The sequence below is a fragment of the Dermacentor silvarum genome, chromosome 9 (assembly GCF_013339745.2).
Source record: "Dermacentor silvarum isolate Dsil-2018 chromosome 9, BIME_Dsil_1.4, whole genome shotgun sequence".
Taxonomy (NCBI): domain Eukaryota; kingdom Metazoa; phylum Arthropoda; class Arachnida; order Ixodida; family Ixodidae; genus Dermacentor; species Dermacentor silvarum.
In genome coordinates this window covers 125,317,594-125,336,755 of record NC_051162.1, presented here as the reverse complement: position 1 = coordinate 125,336,755, position 19,162 = coordinate 125,317,594, and the positions used below count along the sequence as shown (strand labels likewise).

Sequence of the window (19,162 nt, the reverse complement as noted above, 5' to 3'; positions counted from 1 at the left end):
CGCATGTGCTATAAGAGTTCAGTACAAGTTCTGTCCATAAAACCGCACTGCAACTGCCATCCGTGCTCCGAAAACGCCCATAGAGACACTTATAACATTTACTACAGTAAACGTAGGGGCTAGCGTCTACGGCAGCGGAGAGTGTGGCGGTTCTGCCAACACTACGGATGTGCCTAAATTTCATCCACTTTGCGTCGGGATGCGTATCCCTGTCCCTCATTTGAGTCTAATCTATCAAGTCTGGGTAGCGCAAGGGTGTTCACTACACTGGATTGCTCTCGGTGATTTTTGCAAATTGAAGTGGAACCGCTGACATCCCTAAAACAGCATTCACTTGCTATAGAGAACTCTTCGAATTCGCTCGCATGCATGTTGACGACACGATATATACCATCCACTTCATCGCCAATCGTCCTTTAAGGGTGTGCACCCATAGTAAGATTTCTGGGTAGAACGTCAATTTTGCGCAAGCCCTGTTTCAACAAATGCTAAAAAAAGCAAATATATGATGAGCTTCAAAGGCTCTTGACTGGTAAGCAACTAGTTCTAAAACGAACTTCAGGCTTTTAATGTTGCTAAAGTTTCGACAAGGTGGCCCATCTGGTAACGAGTTTTAGCTGATTGCAGTCAAGACAGCTTTAAAAAAATTCGTCTAGTTGACGTTAAAGCTTCTGTGCAACTTTCAAGACTAATAATATTAAATACTGTCTTCCGTAGCACCTAGCACTTTTAGGTCTTCTTGGGTGACAAACTAAAAATTTAACACATCTTCTTTTTCCATTTTTTTCTTCAATGCTAACCACATCATCTGGTGCGTTTCTGAAATAAATGTTGATCTTTCTTTTTTGTTACGGGTGTTTTGTTAGTTGCAGCCGCCCGAGAAGAAAGTGTTCCCAGAAAGCTGTAATCAATGAGATTGATGGAAGCAACTTATTTTTCGATAAAGACTAAAGTGAGCGAAGCGGTAACCTCATCCACGTCTCGCTTTAGATTAGCCATTAGATTTTCATGCCTCTGCTACTGTGAATGATATATTTCACTGTAAAGAAATACTCGTTCCATGCTTTCTACGCAAATGTTCCCTACACCTAATAGGCTTTTGTCAAGAGCAAGCTTACGCTGTGCTAAAAACAATCTTGAAGGTCTTTGGCAATTTAGAGGCCGGCGTCTGCTTACGACACTTGCCTCACTTACGTAGATAAGAGACACGGAAGCAATCCTGCTCATAGCTGTGTGACATTCATTATAGAGGTATTTAAATGGCAGGAAACCGCATCGTGGTATTCACTGACATCAAGTACAATGGAGCAGTTGTGAGCCAGCTAACATCGATGCGCATACGGCAGAAGTAGTCGCATCGGAAGTAGTCGCAGGGACTTATTGCTTTACGGTGTTTAGGGAACAGCATGGGGCGGTAAAACGGTGAAAGATAAAGCGTAAAAAGTACAGCCAGAAGAACGTTTGTAGCCACAAGCACAGATATTAGAAAAATCCGATAACTACACATCTGTCCTATGGTAGTTAAACGTTCGCACAGCCAGCCACAGTTCGATCTAGTATATTTTTTGTAGGACACTCTACTATGCAAAACATTTACCATCTTCTGTGACTTCATGGAAAGGATTGAACTTAATAGGGGATTGTCATTCTCAAAATTCCGAGGAATAGCTTTGCCAAGAATGTAAAACAAGGTATGTGCAACATTAAGGATAGAATGGTGTGGCATACCTAAACGTGGTTGGGGATGATTTTCTCGGCCGCGGGCGCCAATGACGACGCCGACGCCGGTTTTCCCGCGACATGGGGCCCAATCGCGTTAAAAAGGGACAATCGGTGACAAACTCAATAGCAAAGGTTCGTAAGGCGTTGAGTGATACTGCTCCGCACAGCACGCTATGCGGAGCAGCATCACCCGACGCCACACGAACCGCAGCCAACGCACTTATGTTCAGCGGCGTTGAAATAGCTCGTCAGCTCGCGCTGAACATTTAACAGCAGAGCTGTTCAAGCCGGGCTTAATGTGGGCCGATGCTGGCGGTCGTGCAGAACGGGTCCAAGCGCAATGACACATACCCCTGTGAACTAGCGAAGCTGAGCTTGTCTATAAGGCTAGCTAAGCATGTTTGGGAATAGTTAAGCTTAGTCAGTCATCGATAACCAATCTATAGCCAATGAATAGCTAAGCCAGAAAATACCGGAAAATGCTGGGGATCACTTGGTAGTGCTTAGCCTAGACCAAATACGTAGCGAATACCTTGCGATAGCCAATCAATAGCTAATCGATAATCGACAAATTATCAATACATTCCGGCAAATGCTGGGGATGACATGGTAGCGCTTAGCCTAGCCCAAATACATGACTAATACCTTGCGATAGCTAATCGATAGGCAATCAATAGCTAATCGATAATCGACAAATATTCAATACATTCCGGGAAATGCTGGGGATGACTTGGTAGTGCTTAGCCTAGCCCAAATACATGGCCAATATCTTGAGATAGCCAATCGATATCCAATCAATAGCTAATCGATAATCCAGCAATTATCAATAAATTCCTGGAAATGCTGGTGATGGCTTGGTAGTGCTTAGCCTAGTCCAAAAGCCAGGACTACCTAGGTGCCCATCAGCTCCGCTGTCTCTTTAGCATTGCGCCTCCAGTGCAAGCTACGCAAATTTTTTTACAGTGAAGCTGTTAAGGGCTGAGTCTCCGATGGTCGTGTACGCATGTAGAAAAAAGAAACTCTTATTGGCTGTATGCTGCATGTGTGAGTGAAAGCGCGCGAGGGACGCGCGCTTTCACGGGGAGCGGACGCACGGCGGAGCGCAAACGCGACTTCTTTCGTCGCACGAAAGGACGTGGGGGGGACGGGAGGGAGGGAGGGGAGCTGCACCAGCAACGTGCAGTACTGTTGTCAACGGCGGTGTTGTTTTGCCTGCGTTCGCACCGAACGCGCAAAGCGTTGACGATATGTTTATGAAGAATGTGCCAACCTTTGCCGTATACCCTATGGCGGTGTACCGTAGCGACGATAAGGCCACGGTCCCTGTGGTCAATAAATAAATGAAAACCACCAGCTCATATATATTTCTCATTCTTTAATAGTTCAAATAACCAATTGCACCGTCACATCTTAATAGTCATAATTGGAAATACATAATTCCCACCATAGTAAAGCTTCGCTGCTCTTCCATCTCCACCCCAGTGGAAGGGCTGACAGTTTTTCTTTCTTTTCAATGTCTGCTCTTCCATCTCCACCCCAGTGGAAGGGCTGACAGTTTTTTTTTCTTTTCAATGTCTGAAGCCAAGTTCTACTCGCAGTTAAAAAAAGAAGCCGCCATTTCCTCACTCAACTGAGCAGCGGCGCACCGCCAGTCAGTGTGGCTGCACGGCCGCAGCAGCGTTTTACCGCCGCCGACGTGCCGCGTGCGTTTCACAGCGTAAGCTATTATGGGCTTATTCCAATGAACGTTTTAGTTCGCGGTGGTGTCCGCCGCCCCCGCTGGTGACCGTAACCGCTATCGCCAGAAATGCGAAAAAAAGGACCCGGCTGCAGCCGGGATCGAACCCGCGCCCGACGCGTGGGAGTCAGATGCCCTACCACATACCACGCAAGCGCTTGCTATCGGACAGCAGGAAAATGCCCTGTAAGCGCTCTCTAGGCAGGCGCGCAGGCGCAGACGATGAGATACGATTGAGACGAGGCGCGCAATCAACGCGATCCCGGGCTGCCCGAGCCTCCGCCAGTATGGTGGCGCCATCTATAGTTCATGTGCCTGCAAACGCAGCGTTCCCGACATTTAAGCTACATATAGCAATTGCCTGCTGCATGTAATTGAACCTGGTTCACTCAAGCAGGCTAGGTGACTATTTGTCATCAGCCCCCTTTGAAGATTCCGATAAACAATCATAAAAATGTCACAGTTTCGCCCTAAGGGCGAAGCAATGAATGCGATAGCAACACAGCAATGTCATACGAAGTAAGGTGAGCGGCTTTGGTAGCAACAACACGCAGAACTGTTGTCGACGCCATCGGCGTTTTGCCCGCGTTAGCATCAGCAGCAGCACCAACAACAGTAACTCCAAGGCTCTACCTCTACCTAACAACGTACCGTGCCACGGGTCAAGGGATGTGAGATGTGCGCCATGTATGCTGGATACCTCTTCGGTACACGTTATGGCGTCTCCTGGCAAGGTACGAATCGCTGCTGAAGAAGCGAATCGTAGAGCTACATGCGCGGCGACAACCAGGCTTGATCGGGCTCAGCAGACTGCTGCGCAGAGAGCTTTACAAACCGCAGCTCGCCGTCGACGCCGGGCGGACCGTTGAGATCGTTCTCGTCAAAACGAGGCGAAGAGACTTTGCCGCGAAGACCCTGTTGTGCGTGGTGCCGAAATTGGTGCTCCTCTTGAGCCGCTCCACCAGCTTACGCTGTGGCTGTGCTGCGTGTGCCGCGCAGGCCTGTGACCTTTTAAGGCGAAGGCCTTCCATGCCTCATCAGATGGTGGCCTTGCAAATGCGGCAAGCCGCACAGAAAGTCATGCGATCTCGCGTGGCGCGCTCGTGACGCTCGCTCGCGCTTGCTGGCTCAGGCCTTGACAGAGCAGAGCTGGCGAAAGGGAACGCCGCATCGGCTGTTGCCGATGCAACGGCGGCATAGGCTCGCTTGCGTTCGTTCCGACATGGACGACGCTCAGCCAGGTCGTAGCGGAGTCTGCGCTAGATCTCTGAGGAAGATTTGGTTGTGCATCCATGAATGAATGAAAGAAGAAAGAAAGAAAGGGTTCTCTCTGCAAGTGCGCGACTGAAGAGTTGATTCTGATATGTATATAAATAAATAAATAAATAAATAAATAAATACGAAATCAACAAAACAGTTTCCTTGTGTGCGTGTCTGGGGTCCATGAAACAAATATAGGGAAAAAAGCAAATATACAAGGAAGGGTACAAGGAAGGGCAAGGAAATCATCAAGGAAGAACTTAATCAAAGTGCAAGGAAACATTCAAGGAAGGGTTGAATAAAGCAGCAAGAAATGACTCTTAGGAAGGACCTAAGGACCCCGGCAATTTTTTTCCTCCAGTGTGGAGGGGGTTAACACGTTATTCGTGCGTCGCTGGAATGTTATTTAAGCTAGTACACTGGAATATAAAGGTATGAGTTTTGTAAATACCAATGAAAGCCCCCTGTTACAGTCGTATTATGCAACTTCATGTGGAAACGCGATCGCAATAACCGCATGAAAATACATTGCCCCTACAAAACGTTGGCCGGAAAAAGAAAAAAAAAACGAATTATCCCGAAAAATGTATTATGCAGAATCGTATCAACCAGATTCTACAGAAAATAATCGCTTAGCAAATTTCGAACAAAGCCATTGAATGAATTATGATGCAGAATTTCCGCCTCTGTCAGACCGGAAACGGCAGTTCAATCTGACCCATTTTGAAGTTTAATGTAGGCGCTGTAATTATGCAGATAAGTTCCCATCCTAGAGTTAACTCGAGCTGTGGTCCGACTTATAGTAGACAAGCTAAATGTGTGTCAGGTGAAACGCTGATGAAGTTGTGGAATTATTTCGCAGTATTCTATTTTATTGGTCATCAAATGAAATACACGTACTTCTGTAAAACAGATAATTCCTTTCTACGCTACATATTTATGTAGTTTATGTTATCACATTTTTCATAGTGACCTTAGAGAGACACATTAGCTAGCGGACAAGGTTCTAAGAATATGAACAATTTCCCAAATGATAGAACTTTTACATAGCACATATGATAACCTAAAAATTCCGAATCTCAGAGGCTGTGTTCTTTTTTATGGCACTTGATTGGTATTTATGGCACTTGATTAAGGCACTTGTTTAAGAAACAATCACATCAGTATTGCTTGAACACACCGACTAATAATTGCGGCAAGCACATATTGAAGCCAAGTAAGGACATTCGCGAGCTATATAACAGAAAAAAAAACATAAATTAGCTTTTTCGGCAGGAATCAATGGAGATATCTCCGTTCGAATATGATGCCGTCGAACATAAGGAGCATCTTTTTCTGAGCCGTTTTATTGTCACAGAGCACAATAATGTAAATTATGTGTGTTTAACCCCCATGGGTTCTTGAATTTCAATGTTCCCTTTCATTTTGCTTGAGGGAGCCGACCTGAATAAACGCTTGTCTACAGGCCTTATTACAGTAATACGCTATACTTCAATTAGGGCTATTTCCGTAGAGGTACTTCCGAATTGTGTCGTTAACGAATATTCGAGAAAGGCGATCTTCGAATATGGAATCGAATTTCAATATTTTTTCGCTTTCCAATGGAAGCCACATAACAAGTTTCCGTACCAAATTGGATGGTACGTCAACTAAGAGGCTCGCAAATGAGGAGCATTCAAGCTAATCGATATAGGTGCATCGTTACAAGGATAGTAACGAAGCGCACAAACAGCACGCCATCAATTGCTCGTAAAATGCTGTGCTCGTTGAAGAAAAAAAGTCAAGCACATCGTCTTAATGGGATAAAAACGTTGTTACGAGCCACCTCCTTGGATTAACGGAGAAGAAGACGATGACCGGGACGTTGCGCGTGTTCAGCCATCTTCGCCATCTCTGTAAATAGTCTGTTTACAAATCGTGTTTTGCTCTCAATCTATTTGACGCCCCGTCACAATATGATGAGGTAGTTCAAATAACAAATTTCTTTTCACGCTATGCGAAGATGTGCTTATTGACTCACAGAAAATCACTGAACAGAAGCCAGCTACTTACTGCTTGGGTTTTCTCAGCCATTTGGGCCTCGGTGCCGCTACTGAAGCTGCCCTGCAACAAGATAATTAAGAACAGTCACATCAATCCACCTTTCTGTAGATTTCAGTAAACGTTGTTATACCTTGTATTCTAACGGCGACGAGTATACCACAACATGGAACAGCGAATTCATGAATAGAAATGCAAAATGTCACGAATACTCGCAAACCCCTAATTTTAATATATAATCTGCGCAAAGATGTTGCTACCGACCAGACAGGTAAATTTCTTGCAAAAATAAACATTCGCAGCCATCACTACAAATGAGTAAACTCCGTTCCATACATATTATTCAATGCTGTGGAAGGTAGGCAAGAATATCGGTTACGAAACGTTATCACTCCGCGTGTTCCGTCCCTGCTTCGCAGCGCGCCAACAGCGATCGCTCGCGCGATAATGCTCGTGGGGCTCCTCGCGACGGATAAAAAAAAAAAAAAAAACACGAAAAGAACAACACCAATAAAAGTGATCTAAACCAACGCATTAGCAGTCGTATACCGCAGTGTGTTTGTTTCTAGGGATTAAAACTTGTTTCATTCAATACCGTAGCCTATAAAAAAAAACATTTGCGCACAATTGCTGTAAAAAAAAAAAAAAAAAAAAAAAAAACATCGAGCTCTATGAAAGTGCCAATGGAGTCACTGCAAGAAGTCTCTCTAGCTTCTACAGCGTTGACTGCTATGTACGGAATGGAGTATAGAGGCTGCGCATACAAAGCCATTTGACGCACAAGGCAAGTGTCGTTAGCAGGCGCAGGCCTCTAAATTGCCAAAGACCTTCGAGATTGTTTTTAGCACAGCGTAAGCTTGCTATTCACAAAAGCCTATTAGGTGTAGGGAACCTTTGCGTAGAAGGCATGGAACGAGTATTTCGTCACAGTGAAATATATCCTTCACAGTAGCAGATGCATGGAAATCTAATGGCTAATCTCAGGAGAAACGATGATGAGGTTACCGCTTCTCTCATCTTAAGCGTTATCCAAAAATAAGTGGCTTCAAGCCACACCATTGATTACTTCTTTCCGAGAACAGTTTCATCTCAAGCTGTTGCAACAAAAAAGCACCCGAAAAAAAAAGAAAAGAAAAGCTCTATATGTATTTCAGACAAGCACCAGATGATGAGGTTAGCGTTGAAGAAAAAAAAAAGGAAAAAAGATTTGTTGAATTTTTAGTTTGTGACCCAAGGAGTCGTGAAAGTGCTAGGTACTACGGATCACAGTGTTTAGGAGTCTTGAAGGTTTCACGGAAGCTTTATTCCAAAATGGAGCCTTTTGTTAAAAGATAGCTTGACTACAATCACGAACAAAAGGAATTGACTATAAAAACTCGTTACCAGCTGCGCCACATTCTCGAAACTTTAGCAACGTTAAAAGCATGAAATTCGTTTTAGAATCAGTTGCATACCAGACAAGAGCCTTTGTAGCTCGTCACATATTTGCTTTTTTAGCATATGTTGAAACAGGGCTTGCGCAAAATTGGCGCGATACCCTAAAACAAGCGAAATATTGCAAAATAAGCTTGCACCGTGAAAGCACGATGTGAGGCTATTTAGGCAGCAATCTAAGTTCTGGACAGCTGCAAAATAAAATAAAGAAAGGCCGAGGAGTGTTACACGGGCCTTTGAAACAACCAGGCCAAAAAGTGATAAGGCTCCAGGCCAAAAGTGCAGGACAATTCAATAAAGTTATTACCAACCAACCAGTCATCTTGCATTCTCCTCACGATCAATATATAGCTCCTTCATGATTCAGAAACACGGTCTCACTTTCTACATAAAAAGTCACTTTCAAACATAACACATCGCTCTCTAATAAAGTTAAGCATTTAAGTATCCAAAGTATAATTACAGAATGGGAAATAAAATCTTCTATCCGTCCATTTGATTAATTACATTTCGCAAAGAATAACTAGGCAAGCAAGAGAAATAAAGAAACAAAGTAATTTGCAGAGCGCTCTTTATTTGAATTTCCAAGATACTTTTTATCCTAGAATCAAAATTACTTAAGCGCCGGGAAGACAGTTGGATGTACAACGGGACTAGAAGGCAAATCATAAAAAAAGGAACTTTTCTTCCATTTGCATCGCAGCTCTTCTCTATCCCGCTTGTGTCCGTACATTCGTACCAGCTTCACGGAGCACTTAGCGGGACATTCATATACTCCGCTATGTCTTCTTCGTCGAGTGAGGCATCTCTAAAAAATTCCTAGCCTCGAGCGTGGCGCATGATTGGACGCGGTGCGTCACTGAATAAGGACGTCCAACGGCGCACACAATTCTACGAGGTATGAATAAAGAAATAAATAGGAAATACAGTTGCTTCAAGTTATTTGTTTAGAAGAGGGTCATATGATCAAGTGTAGTACACTCGAAACTGTTGAAACATATGAAATTCACGGTGCATATAACCTCCAGTCACGATGATGAAGAAATAGAACAGTTTTATGAAGATGTTGAATTAGCTATGAGAAAGGTTCAAACTCAGTATGCTGTAGTCTTGGGCGACTTCAATGCAAAAGTGGGGAAAAAGCAGGCTGGTGAGCAAGCAATTGGCAACTACAGCATCGATTCTAGGAACACTAGAGGAGAGATGTTGGTAGAATTGGCGGAAAGGAATAGGCTCCGAATAATGAATACATTCTTCAGAAAGCGCAGCAACAGAAAGTAGACCTGGAAAAGCCCTAATGGAGAGACAAGGAATGAAATAGATTTCATACTCTCTGCCGATCCCAGCATAGTGCAGGATGTAGAAGTGTTAGGTAGGGCAAAGTGCACACTGACCATAGGTTAGTAATGTCTAGGATTTCTCTCAATTTCAAGAGAGAAAGAATAAAGTCAAGAAGAAACAGGCCGACCTAGACGCAGAAAGGGTAAAAGCAGACCAATTCAGGCTGGTGCTCGCAAACAAATATGCAGCTTTAGAACGGGAAAATGAAGACAACTTAGAGGTAATGAATGAAACCGTAACCAATCTGATCTGAGAAGCAGCAATTGAAGTGGGAGGTAAGGCACCAAGGCAACCAGTAGGTAAATTCTCCCAAGTAACAAAGGACCTGATAAAGAGAACGGTATAACATGAAACTGTCAAACGCTAGAGATCAGACAGAATTCGTTGAACTGTCGAAACTGGTCAACAAGAAGAAAGTAAGGGATATTCGAAATTATAACGTGCAAAAGATTGAGGAAGCAATAAAATATGGACGCAGCATGAAATCAGTGAGAAGAAAACTTGGCATAGGACAAGGCCAAATGTATGCACTGAAAGATAAGCAGGGTAATATCATCAGCAATTTTGATGACATAGTAAAAGCAGCGGAAGAATTCTATACTGACCTGAAGAACTCCCAGAGCAGCCAAGCTACTTTCATTCGAAGTAGTGATGAAAATGATACAGAGCCTACTTCTATAACTATCGATGACGTTAAAGGGCATTGAAAGACATGACCAGGGGGAAAGCTGCTGGAGATGATGGAATAACAGTCGATTTAATCAAAGATGGAGGAGATATCATGCTTGAAAAGCTTGCGGCCCTTTATACGAAATGCCACACGACTTCAAGTGTACCAGAAAGCTGGAAGAACGCCAACATTATACTCATCCATAAGAAAGGAGGCGTTAAAGAATTGAATAATTATAGACCCATTAGCTTGCTTTCAGTATCGCATAAAACATTCACCCAGATAATTTCCAATAGAATCAGGGCAACACTTGACTTAAGCCAACCAAAAAAACAGGCTGGCCTCAGGAAGGGATGTTCTACGATGGATCATATCCATGTCATCAATCAGGTAGAGAAATCTGCGGAGTGCAATAAACCTCTCTATATGGCTTTCATAGATTATGAAAAAGCATTTGATTCAGTAGAGATACTAGCAGTCAGAGAGGCGTCGCGTAATGAAGGAGTACCGGAGGCATACGTGAATATCTTGGCAAATATCTACAAGGATTGCACAGCAACCTTGGTTCTCCACAAGAAAAGTAGAAAAATACCTATCAAGAAAGGGGTCAGGCAAGGAGACACAATCTCTCCCATGATTTTCACTGCATGCTTAGAAGTATTCAGGCTCTTAGACTGGGAAGGCTTAGGAGTGAGGATCCACGGCGAATATCTAAGCAACCTTCGGTTTGCAGATGACATTGTCCTATTCAGCAACAATGGGGACGAATTGCAACAAATGATTGAGGACCTTAATCGAGAAAGCTTAAGAGTGGGGTTGAAGATGAATGTGCAGAAGGCAAAGATAATGTTAAATAGCCCGGGAAGAAAACAAGAATTCAGGATCACCAGTCAGCCTCTAGAGTCTGTAAAGGAGTACGTTTATCTAGGTCAGTTACTCACAGGGGACCCTGATCATCACAAAGAAATTTACAGACGAATAAAATTGGGTTTGAGTGCATACGGCAGGCATTGCCAAATCCTGACTGAGAGCATACCACTGTCGTTGAAAAAAAAGAAAACGTGTACAATCATTGCATTCTACCGGCACTAACATATGGGGCAGAAACTTGGAGGTTAACAAAGAAGCTCGAGAAGAAGTTAAGGACCGTGCAAAGAGCGATGGACCGAAACATGTCAGGCCTAACGTTAACAGACAGGAAGAGAGCGGTGTGGATCAGAGAACCAACGGGGATAACCGATATTCTAGTTGACATTAGGTGGAAAAAATGAAGCTGGGCAGGGCATGTAATGCGTAGGATGGATAACCGGTGGACCATTAGAGTTACAGAATGGATACCAAGAGAAGGGAAGCGCAGTCGAGGATGGCAGAAAACTAGGTGGGGTGATGAAGTTAGGAAATTTGCAGGCGCAAGTTGAAATCGGCTAGCGCAAGACAGGGGTAATTGGAATTGGAGATCACGGGGAGAGGCCTTCGTCCTGCAGTGTACTTAAATATAAGCTGATAGTGTAAATTGCCGTATTCACAATCTGACCTCGACTCGAAGCACTGTCTCATTTATGGAATAACACTATGATGATGATTATAATGATGATGATGGGCACCCACCTTGGTTGCACATGCCACCAAGGTCGCTGCTTAAATCGTTCTAGTTCATTTAAATCTTTAAATATATTCGTACTCTAAGCTACATTACACACTGCAGAAAGTTTGCTTTACTGCGTGTGATCCCTTCCGTTACGCCACCAATTTATCATTCATATTTTACAAGTCTCCACACAAGTTCCATTTAAGTTTCTTCTACTATCCTTAAAGCTTAACGCCTCAGGTACCTAGCGTTTCAACATTTATCACTGGATGGGTACTCTGAAATTCCAACAGAATACGCTTCATGGTTTCAGCACCATTTTCACACGGCATTCTCGCCAGAAAATTCGCCTGAAATAAAATTTGGCCTTCTCATGCGCCAAAGCCACGATTATTTTGAGGCACGGTGAGGTAGTGGTGGGACTCGGGACTAATTTTTACCACCACGGGGTCTTTTAATTGCATCAAAATGCAGGTACGCGAGTTTTTTCTTGCATTACGCCCCAGTCGAAATACGGCCGTCGACTGCCTGAATCGAACCTGTGAATTCGAGCTCAGCAACGAAACACCACAGCGACTAAGCAACCATGACTTCGCTCGCCTGAAGATTTTCTCCCATAAGTACGCGTTCTCGGACATCATTTAACAAACGCTCTACGGCGATTCGTACACACGCAGGAATTGCTCAAGAACCCCGCCTCTATTCCAGTGCATTCGCTTATACCCGGAGAACATCGCGATCTCAAATATCTGGCTCAAGGTTTTGCTTAACCGGCGCCGCTACCATCGGATTCAGTCTGGTGTCTAGGTGTGCAGTGCAGGAAAGATCAAACATAAGGGTTTCAAACGTTAACAAAGTTTTCGCTCAGTTAGATTAGAGATTAGATTCTGGGGCGCTACGTGCCAAAACCACCGTCTGATTATGAGGCACGTGGGGGACTCCTGATTAATTTTGGTCACCTAGGGTTCTTTAAGGTGACCCCAATGTACGGACAACGGCGTTTGTAGCATTTCGCCCCCATCGGAAGGCGGTCAGTGGGACCCGGATTTGAACCTTCGACCTCGTGCTTAGCAGCGCCACACCATAGCCGCCAAGCCACAGCGAAATATGTTTACGCTCAATGCTGCCACACTTCGGCTAGCGCAGGATGTAGCGGCTGGGGCAAGTTTGTACATATTTTGGCATATACCCTATGGAAGTACACACTAAGTCACCAGACGTGAGCACTTTACTGAGCTTAAGCGTCGACGCGCGGTGCAAGAAGAACCTCGTTCTCTTCTTCTTCAGTCCCCTGGTCTGTCACACGACGTGGAATGATTCCCTCCTCTCCCCCCAAAAACTGAATAAAAAAGCAGCTTGATGTGAGAAGGCCGAAAGGGCCTATAGGCTGAGCGCGAAGGATATACTCGCCATATACACTACCTATATGCAGCACACCATAAACAAGAAAAGAGAGAGAGAGTTGGGCGGTACACGAAGCGCTGACTTGAAATTGAGTTTTCGTTGACGTAAACTTTGCCACATTATATAATTGCGCCGCGGTTGCTCCGCGTCACATTTCACGTTCTCAAATATTCGACGTCCGGGTTTTCTGATTGCGCGATTGATATGTTTTGAAACGCAATATTCACTGAGCCCAGGTATTAGTTACGCGTCTGTAATCTCTAATTGCCTGGTTACGCTTCTTCCGGACAGCCATAATTCTATTTTAAAATTTGTTGGACAGCCCAATACTCTGCACTGAAGCTCAAACCTATCTTCTTGTGGACGTTGTTGCGATGAACTTTGAGTGGATTGTTAATGAATCTACTTATTTGGCCCACATAGAGCCAACCTCATGACAAAGGCGACCCTGTGTCACAGTCGTTATCTTATTCTCTTCCTTTGTCGCGCGCTACCCATTTGAAGTGGCGAAAGTATTCATTTTCGTAAGAAATTTGAAGAAACACGTAATTTGTTCGGCTCTGGATAATAGGGTGTCATGTACATAAAGAATATTTACACACCTTTTGCGTCGTATTTTGTCCCCCAACGAAATACTTCCTCAGTCTGGCGTACTATTCCTTTATTTAGCACTCTGCGTTCGCTACTTTCCTGTCACAAATACTATATCACGCTTACACGAGGATGCCGTTCGTGACCTGGAGATACCGGTAGCGCAGCGTAAAAGAAAGGAAATGCGCACAAGATGGGTGACATGTATTGTTAGGGAACAAGATTAGCACCGAAGGAGGCAGATGTTTATTAGTCGGTGACTAAAGAAAGAATGCACACTTTTTTTCACTGGAATTGCGTTCACGCACTTCGGTATAAACTTGTTACTGCATTCCATTGCATTCTTGGGTTTTTACATGGCAAAACCGCGATTCGATTATGAGGCACGCCGTAGTTGGAGACTCCGGATTAATTGTGACAATCAGGGTATCTTTAACGTGCCCCTAATATACGGGACACGTGCGTTTTTGCATTTCGCCCCCATCAAAATGCGGCCGCCGCGGCCGGCATTTGATAACGCGACCTCGTGCGTAACAGCGCAGCAACATCATCGCTGCTAAGCCACCGCGGCGGGTTAAACTTGTTAGTATAAACCAACATCATCAAAAACCTCTGTCGAAAGCGACGAAGATAGCGATGGAACTTCCTGATTATATGCGCATATGCGTAAACGCATAGAGGTCATGAATCCGGTATGTAGCTCCCGGTGCTCGTTTCAACAACGGGCGACCAGTGCGACGACGTGGGTTGAAAGAACGTGTACAGAACACATACATGCATCTTAATGCACACTCCTATAATCTCGTTCCACGTAAGTTCCAGTAAGCAACGGGAACATATTCGCAGAAATGTACCACGTATACTGAGTGGGACCTATGCGGAAGGAATGTGCTTGAGCGTCGGCGCTTCATTCGGTTGAGCTTATTGTGAGTGTTGATGTACTTCATAACCTTCCACATAAGTTTCCCTAAGTAAGCGGAACATCTTAACTTCTTCTATTGCGATAGCAATTATATGGACATTCGAAGTGCATTTCTGCGGCCGTCGTCGCCGTCACCTAGATGTACCGTTGAAAGTCCAAACACGATAACATTGTCGCCGCGCCCCGTACGCTATATGTGCGAGCGAAAGCTTGCGAGGCTCAGCCGACGATCGCGGCTGAATCTTTCGCGCATGAGGGAACAAGGCGGGGCAGAAGGGGCCGTCTTCTATCACGCGCTAGGCACGGCGGTGAGGCGAAGGAGGGGGGGGGGGGGGGGGGCGTTCTACTTCGGCGGCGGCTGCTGCTGCGTACGGTGCGGCCACGCGGGCGCCGTATCTTGACAGCGATCTGCGACGTGCATAAAGTGCGCGCCCGCGCGGGCCTCATCTTGAAAGCGATCTGCGACGAGGACAAAGCAGGGGCGTGAAACTTCCTATACTTCCCATTGGTTCTCCTATAGCAGACGCTCAGTCGCCGCTAGTGCCAAGGCGCACTTCAGTTAGGCCCTAGCGGATGGTTGACGGTACTACGGTGGCGAAAAAAAAGAAAAGCGGCACGATTTTTTTACCCTCCTCCTTTTGCTATAGCACTTTTTTTCTTACTTTTTCATGATAACGTTCCGCTTGTTTATCCTTTCCCTCTTGACTTTCCTGTCCCTCTCCCATGCCTCGCGCAATGCTGTTTTTTTTTATTTCGTTAGCTGCCCGCGGCGCGCTCTTTTCTTTTTCTTTTTTTTTTGTCGCGGGCATTATCAGACGCATCGCCGGACCGAAGCGCGCGCTCCGCGCTCCTCTCGTGCCGGCCATGCCATTCGTGCATTCGTGCTTGTGCGCAGTGGATTCTTTTTGCGTTTTCATGCACGTAGTCGCGTTCATTATTACAAACAAGCAAGCATGTGCCCAAATTGTATTAAAAATAATTGCAATTACAACACAACAGTTCTTTGGACTCACTTTATTGTGTTCGTTTGCGAAAACCAGAATTGGAGCAGACAGCGAAACACACTATATAATGCAACAAAACGCGGATGGTGTTTCATGTACGCACATGTAAAAAAAAAACATTAATTGTAATTGCTCTAATGGCCAATGCGCAGAATAGCTTCTCACGGCCTGCTTGTCGCCCGGTCCATAAAATCCACCTCCGTGAAGTGCGCCGAGCATATTCTGTGGTTGTTGACCTTGTCTCTAGGCAAACCCATTAGGTCCGTCCTTCCAACGTAGGTTAAAAACGCTTCCATCCTGAAGAACAATGAAGATCATAAATTATAACATCGCACTTGGAACATACAAAACTGAGTTCGTTTCGCGTCGCGGCAGAGTACTACTTGTGATATATCAATCTTAATTCTCAGAAGCTCATTTTTAAACAATGGTGACCACTTAGCTAGCAAAAAGTACAAATTGCACACCTACACACGTGTTCCTTGCGATAAGCACAGGTGGTACTATATTTATCAGAAGCTTTATGTTCGCTGCTTGTGGCATATAACGATTTACTGCATCGTTGTGTTGTTTTCAAATCAGCTAGCTTCTGCCTCGCCACCGGACAGCCATGTACGGCTGCGCACAATTACTATCACAAATAAAAACCGAGAAGTAAACTGCAAATAGCGCACCTGTTATCTTTGAGGATGAGGTAGAATTTCACGTTGCATGGCTCACTTCGTCTTGATGTGTTCGTACGCCATCGAACCATACACGAACAGCGACAGCTGCGAGACATTGCGGTAAAAAGCCAACAAATGTGCAACGGTAGGGTACCACACGGACCACATTGCCAGCGCGGAAGGCGAAAACCGCAAAACTGACCGCACAAGGCCAAAAAAAAAAAAATAGCTGCCGTTTTGGCCGTTATCAGCACGGCCGACGACGAGCGCAGGCCGCGCCAGCCGCGCCGCCGATAGGTGAAGGCGAGAGAGAAACGACAAAGTTGACAGAGGGTTGACAAGAAAGAAAAAGGAAAAGCGATTTTGGTTTAGCATCCATCTCATGGATGGCGCTGCAATTCGCGTGGACAAAAAACCAGCTGAGTTTCCGAGGCCTGGACAAAGTACGCTCAGTGCCGGTAGCTTCGTATGCGCTCTGCTTTCCGCGGTCATCGAGCGAGATGTGTTCATGTTTACCTGTGCGCACGTCACACCGTGCTTGTTAATTTAGTTACTAAGCGAATGTTTCTGAGTTTACACGGCTGATAAGCCACACTGATGAGCCAGGTACAAGAAATAAATTTAGCAAGGAAGAAGGAAGGAAAGAAAGAAAAAAAGAAAGAAACGAAGGAAGGAAGAAAGAAAGAGCAGGTGCGGGGAAGGCTGCGCCGGTGCCGAATCACGTGACGCGCGCGACCAATCAGGGTTGTTTGGTGTGTAGCGGGGAGGGAAGGGGAAGGAAAGGGTGTTGGCGCGCGCTCCGCCGGGATTCTCTCGCCTCAGTTCAGTCTCGGCGTCCGGCTTGGAAGGCCGCACACGGTGCGTTCCACCGAAGAGCAGGCCGCGTTTGAGCAACGGCGCCGCGAACTCGCTCGGGAAAGGGCTAGTCGTCGGCGTGCCGATTCTAGCGTGAGGGCTTCCGAAGCCGCCCAGGCGACACGTCAGCGAAGAGCCGCGGACCCCGAGTTTTGGGAGAGCGATTTTAGGCCAAACGTGAGCGTCGTCTTGCCCTGCAGGAACCCGACAACGGTGGTGCAGGCCTCGACAACGCTAGCGCCAACTTCCCCGGTGCGACGGCTAGGTTTCAAAGCGAGTGTCTCAACTGCCACTTCGGAGCCAGCTGCAGTGCGTGGGACCGGTTGTGGTTCGAGCACGACTGTGGTACTCGGCAGTGCAATTCATTCCGAGTAACACCGAAGAAACACACGACAAGCTTCGCTTACCCTCATTTCCTCGACAGGATAGGGACTCTTGATTTGTTTATGATTTGCATTCTGGTCACGTGTTACATCCAACTGTGTCCCCGGGGCTTAAGTAATAGTGATTCTAGGTTAAAACTTATCTTGGGACTTCAAAGAAAGCGCACTCCCCAAATTACTTTGTTGTATTTTCTCTTACTAATAAAAGCCCGGACTGCGGTTTATTTTTAAACAAAATTGTTCTCTCTCTCTCTTGCCTAGTCATTCTTTGCGAATCGTACTTAGTCAAATGTACTGCTAGAAGATTTTTTATGTACTTAGGGCGTTTACTTGAGAACGCTATTCTAAAACGGCTGACCATCGTTATAAGAAACTCTTGCCGTAGCATCTGCGAGTAGGAATAGTGGTTGCACAATAAACAATACTTCCATCCTAGCCTTGGGTTTTGTTAATGTTCTAAGAGCGCTGCTTTTTTTCCCGTTGATGGCCGGAAGCTAATCCGTACAAATGAAAAATATTAACCATTCGCACGTGTTTACAAAAGGACGCCTGTTTCTGATTTCGCTGAAAGGAAAGTGCGCCCGCGTTTAAGCGTACGGGAAAGTCGGTGACTGTTAAAATCAATTCCCTGCAATCAGCAGTCAAAGCATAACGAGCAGCAAAGCGTGTATAGAACATATCATAATGTGATGAAAAAAGTGAATGTTAACAACCAAAATTTCAATACACAGTGAAAAAAAAATGTACGCATGTGTGCGTATCCTGCTGAAGGGATTTACACTTTACTGCGAGTACAAATTTTTGTGCGAGCGCCTTTGTTCTGTCCTTCCCCTCATCACACACACCCACCCACACACGCAAGCGCTTCGTTTTTTTTTTCACCGAATTATTAAGTTCTTTGTCGGACGCCCTGAGGCACTCTGCAAATTACCAACCACGACTCTGACGTTCTATAGATCTCGTCATTATCACGCTCTTAGAAGGCCGCGGCAAATATTTTAGTCGCTTTTGCGCACTGCTAACGGCAATATTTGCAATTTGCAACGTGAATGCGAAATCCAAACACTTCTCAGAAATGGATTCCCGCGGGCAACGGGTCTATTATGAAGTTCGCGGCAGTTCCGAAAGCTTGGTGCTAATAAGAACATACTCACAGCAATTTTGATTCAATGCTTCGCTTACTTTGTTTCATTGTTGTCTGTTCATTACTTCCTTTGCTGCCTTTCTTTCCTCTTCTTATTTCATTGCTTCCTTCATTAATTTTTTTCTTACTTTCCACTTACCTGTTTTCAGTGTTTCTTTCTTTCCTCATTATTTAATTTACATATTTCTTTACTACTTATTTGCATATTTGCTTTGTTCTTTGCTTACTTGCTTCATTCTTTATGATTTTTTCCCTTTTCTTTATTCATTCGCATTTTCTCTCCTCTCCTCTTCTTAGCCTCTTTTCGCGCCTTTATTTTAAAAGTGTCCGAACTCGAGCTAGTCGGTACTGATTCATAGCTAAATACAGCTCGAAATAATTATTTTATTTATAACGTTTTA

General features: G+C 45.0%; 1 protein-coding gene across 2 annotated transcripts in view; it reads right to left on the bottom strand.

Annotated features, from left to right (window-relative positions):
* LOC119464248 (toxin Tbo-IT2-like) overlaps positions 1–19,162 on the bottom strand; it is a 328,743-nt gene that overhangs the window by 269,105 nt on the left and 40,476 nt on the right. For both annotated transcript variants that reach the window (XM_037725160.2, XM_049655762.1), the window contains exon 2: positions 6,773–6,823. In XM_037725160.2, the coding sequence (XP_037581088.2) occupies positions 6,773–6,793 (21 nt within the window). In that variant the 5' untranslated portion in view covers positions 6,794–6,823. The remainder of the gene's footprint in view (positions 1–6,772; positions 6,824–19,162) is intronic.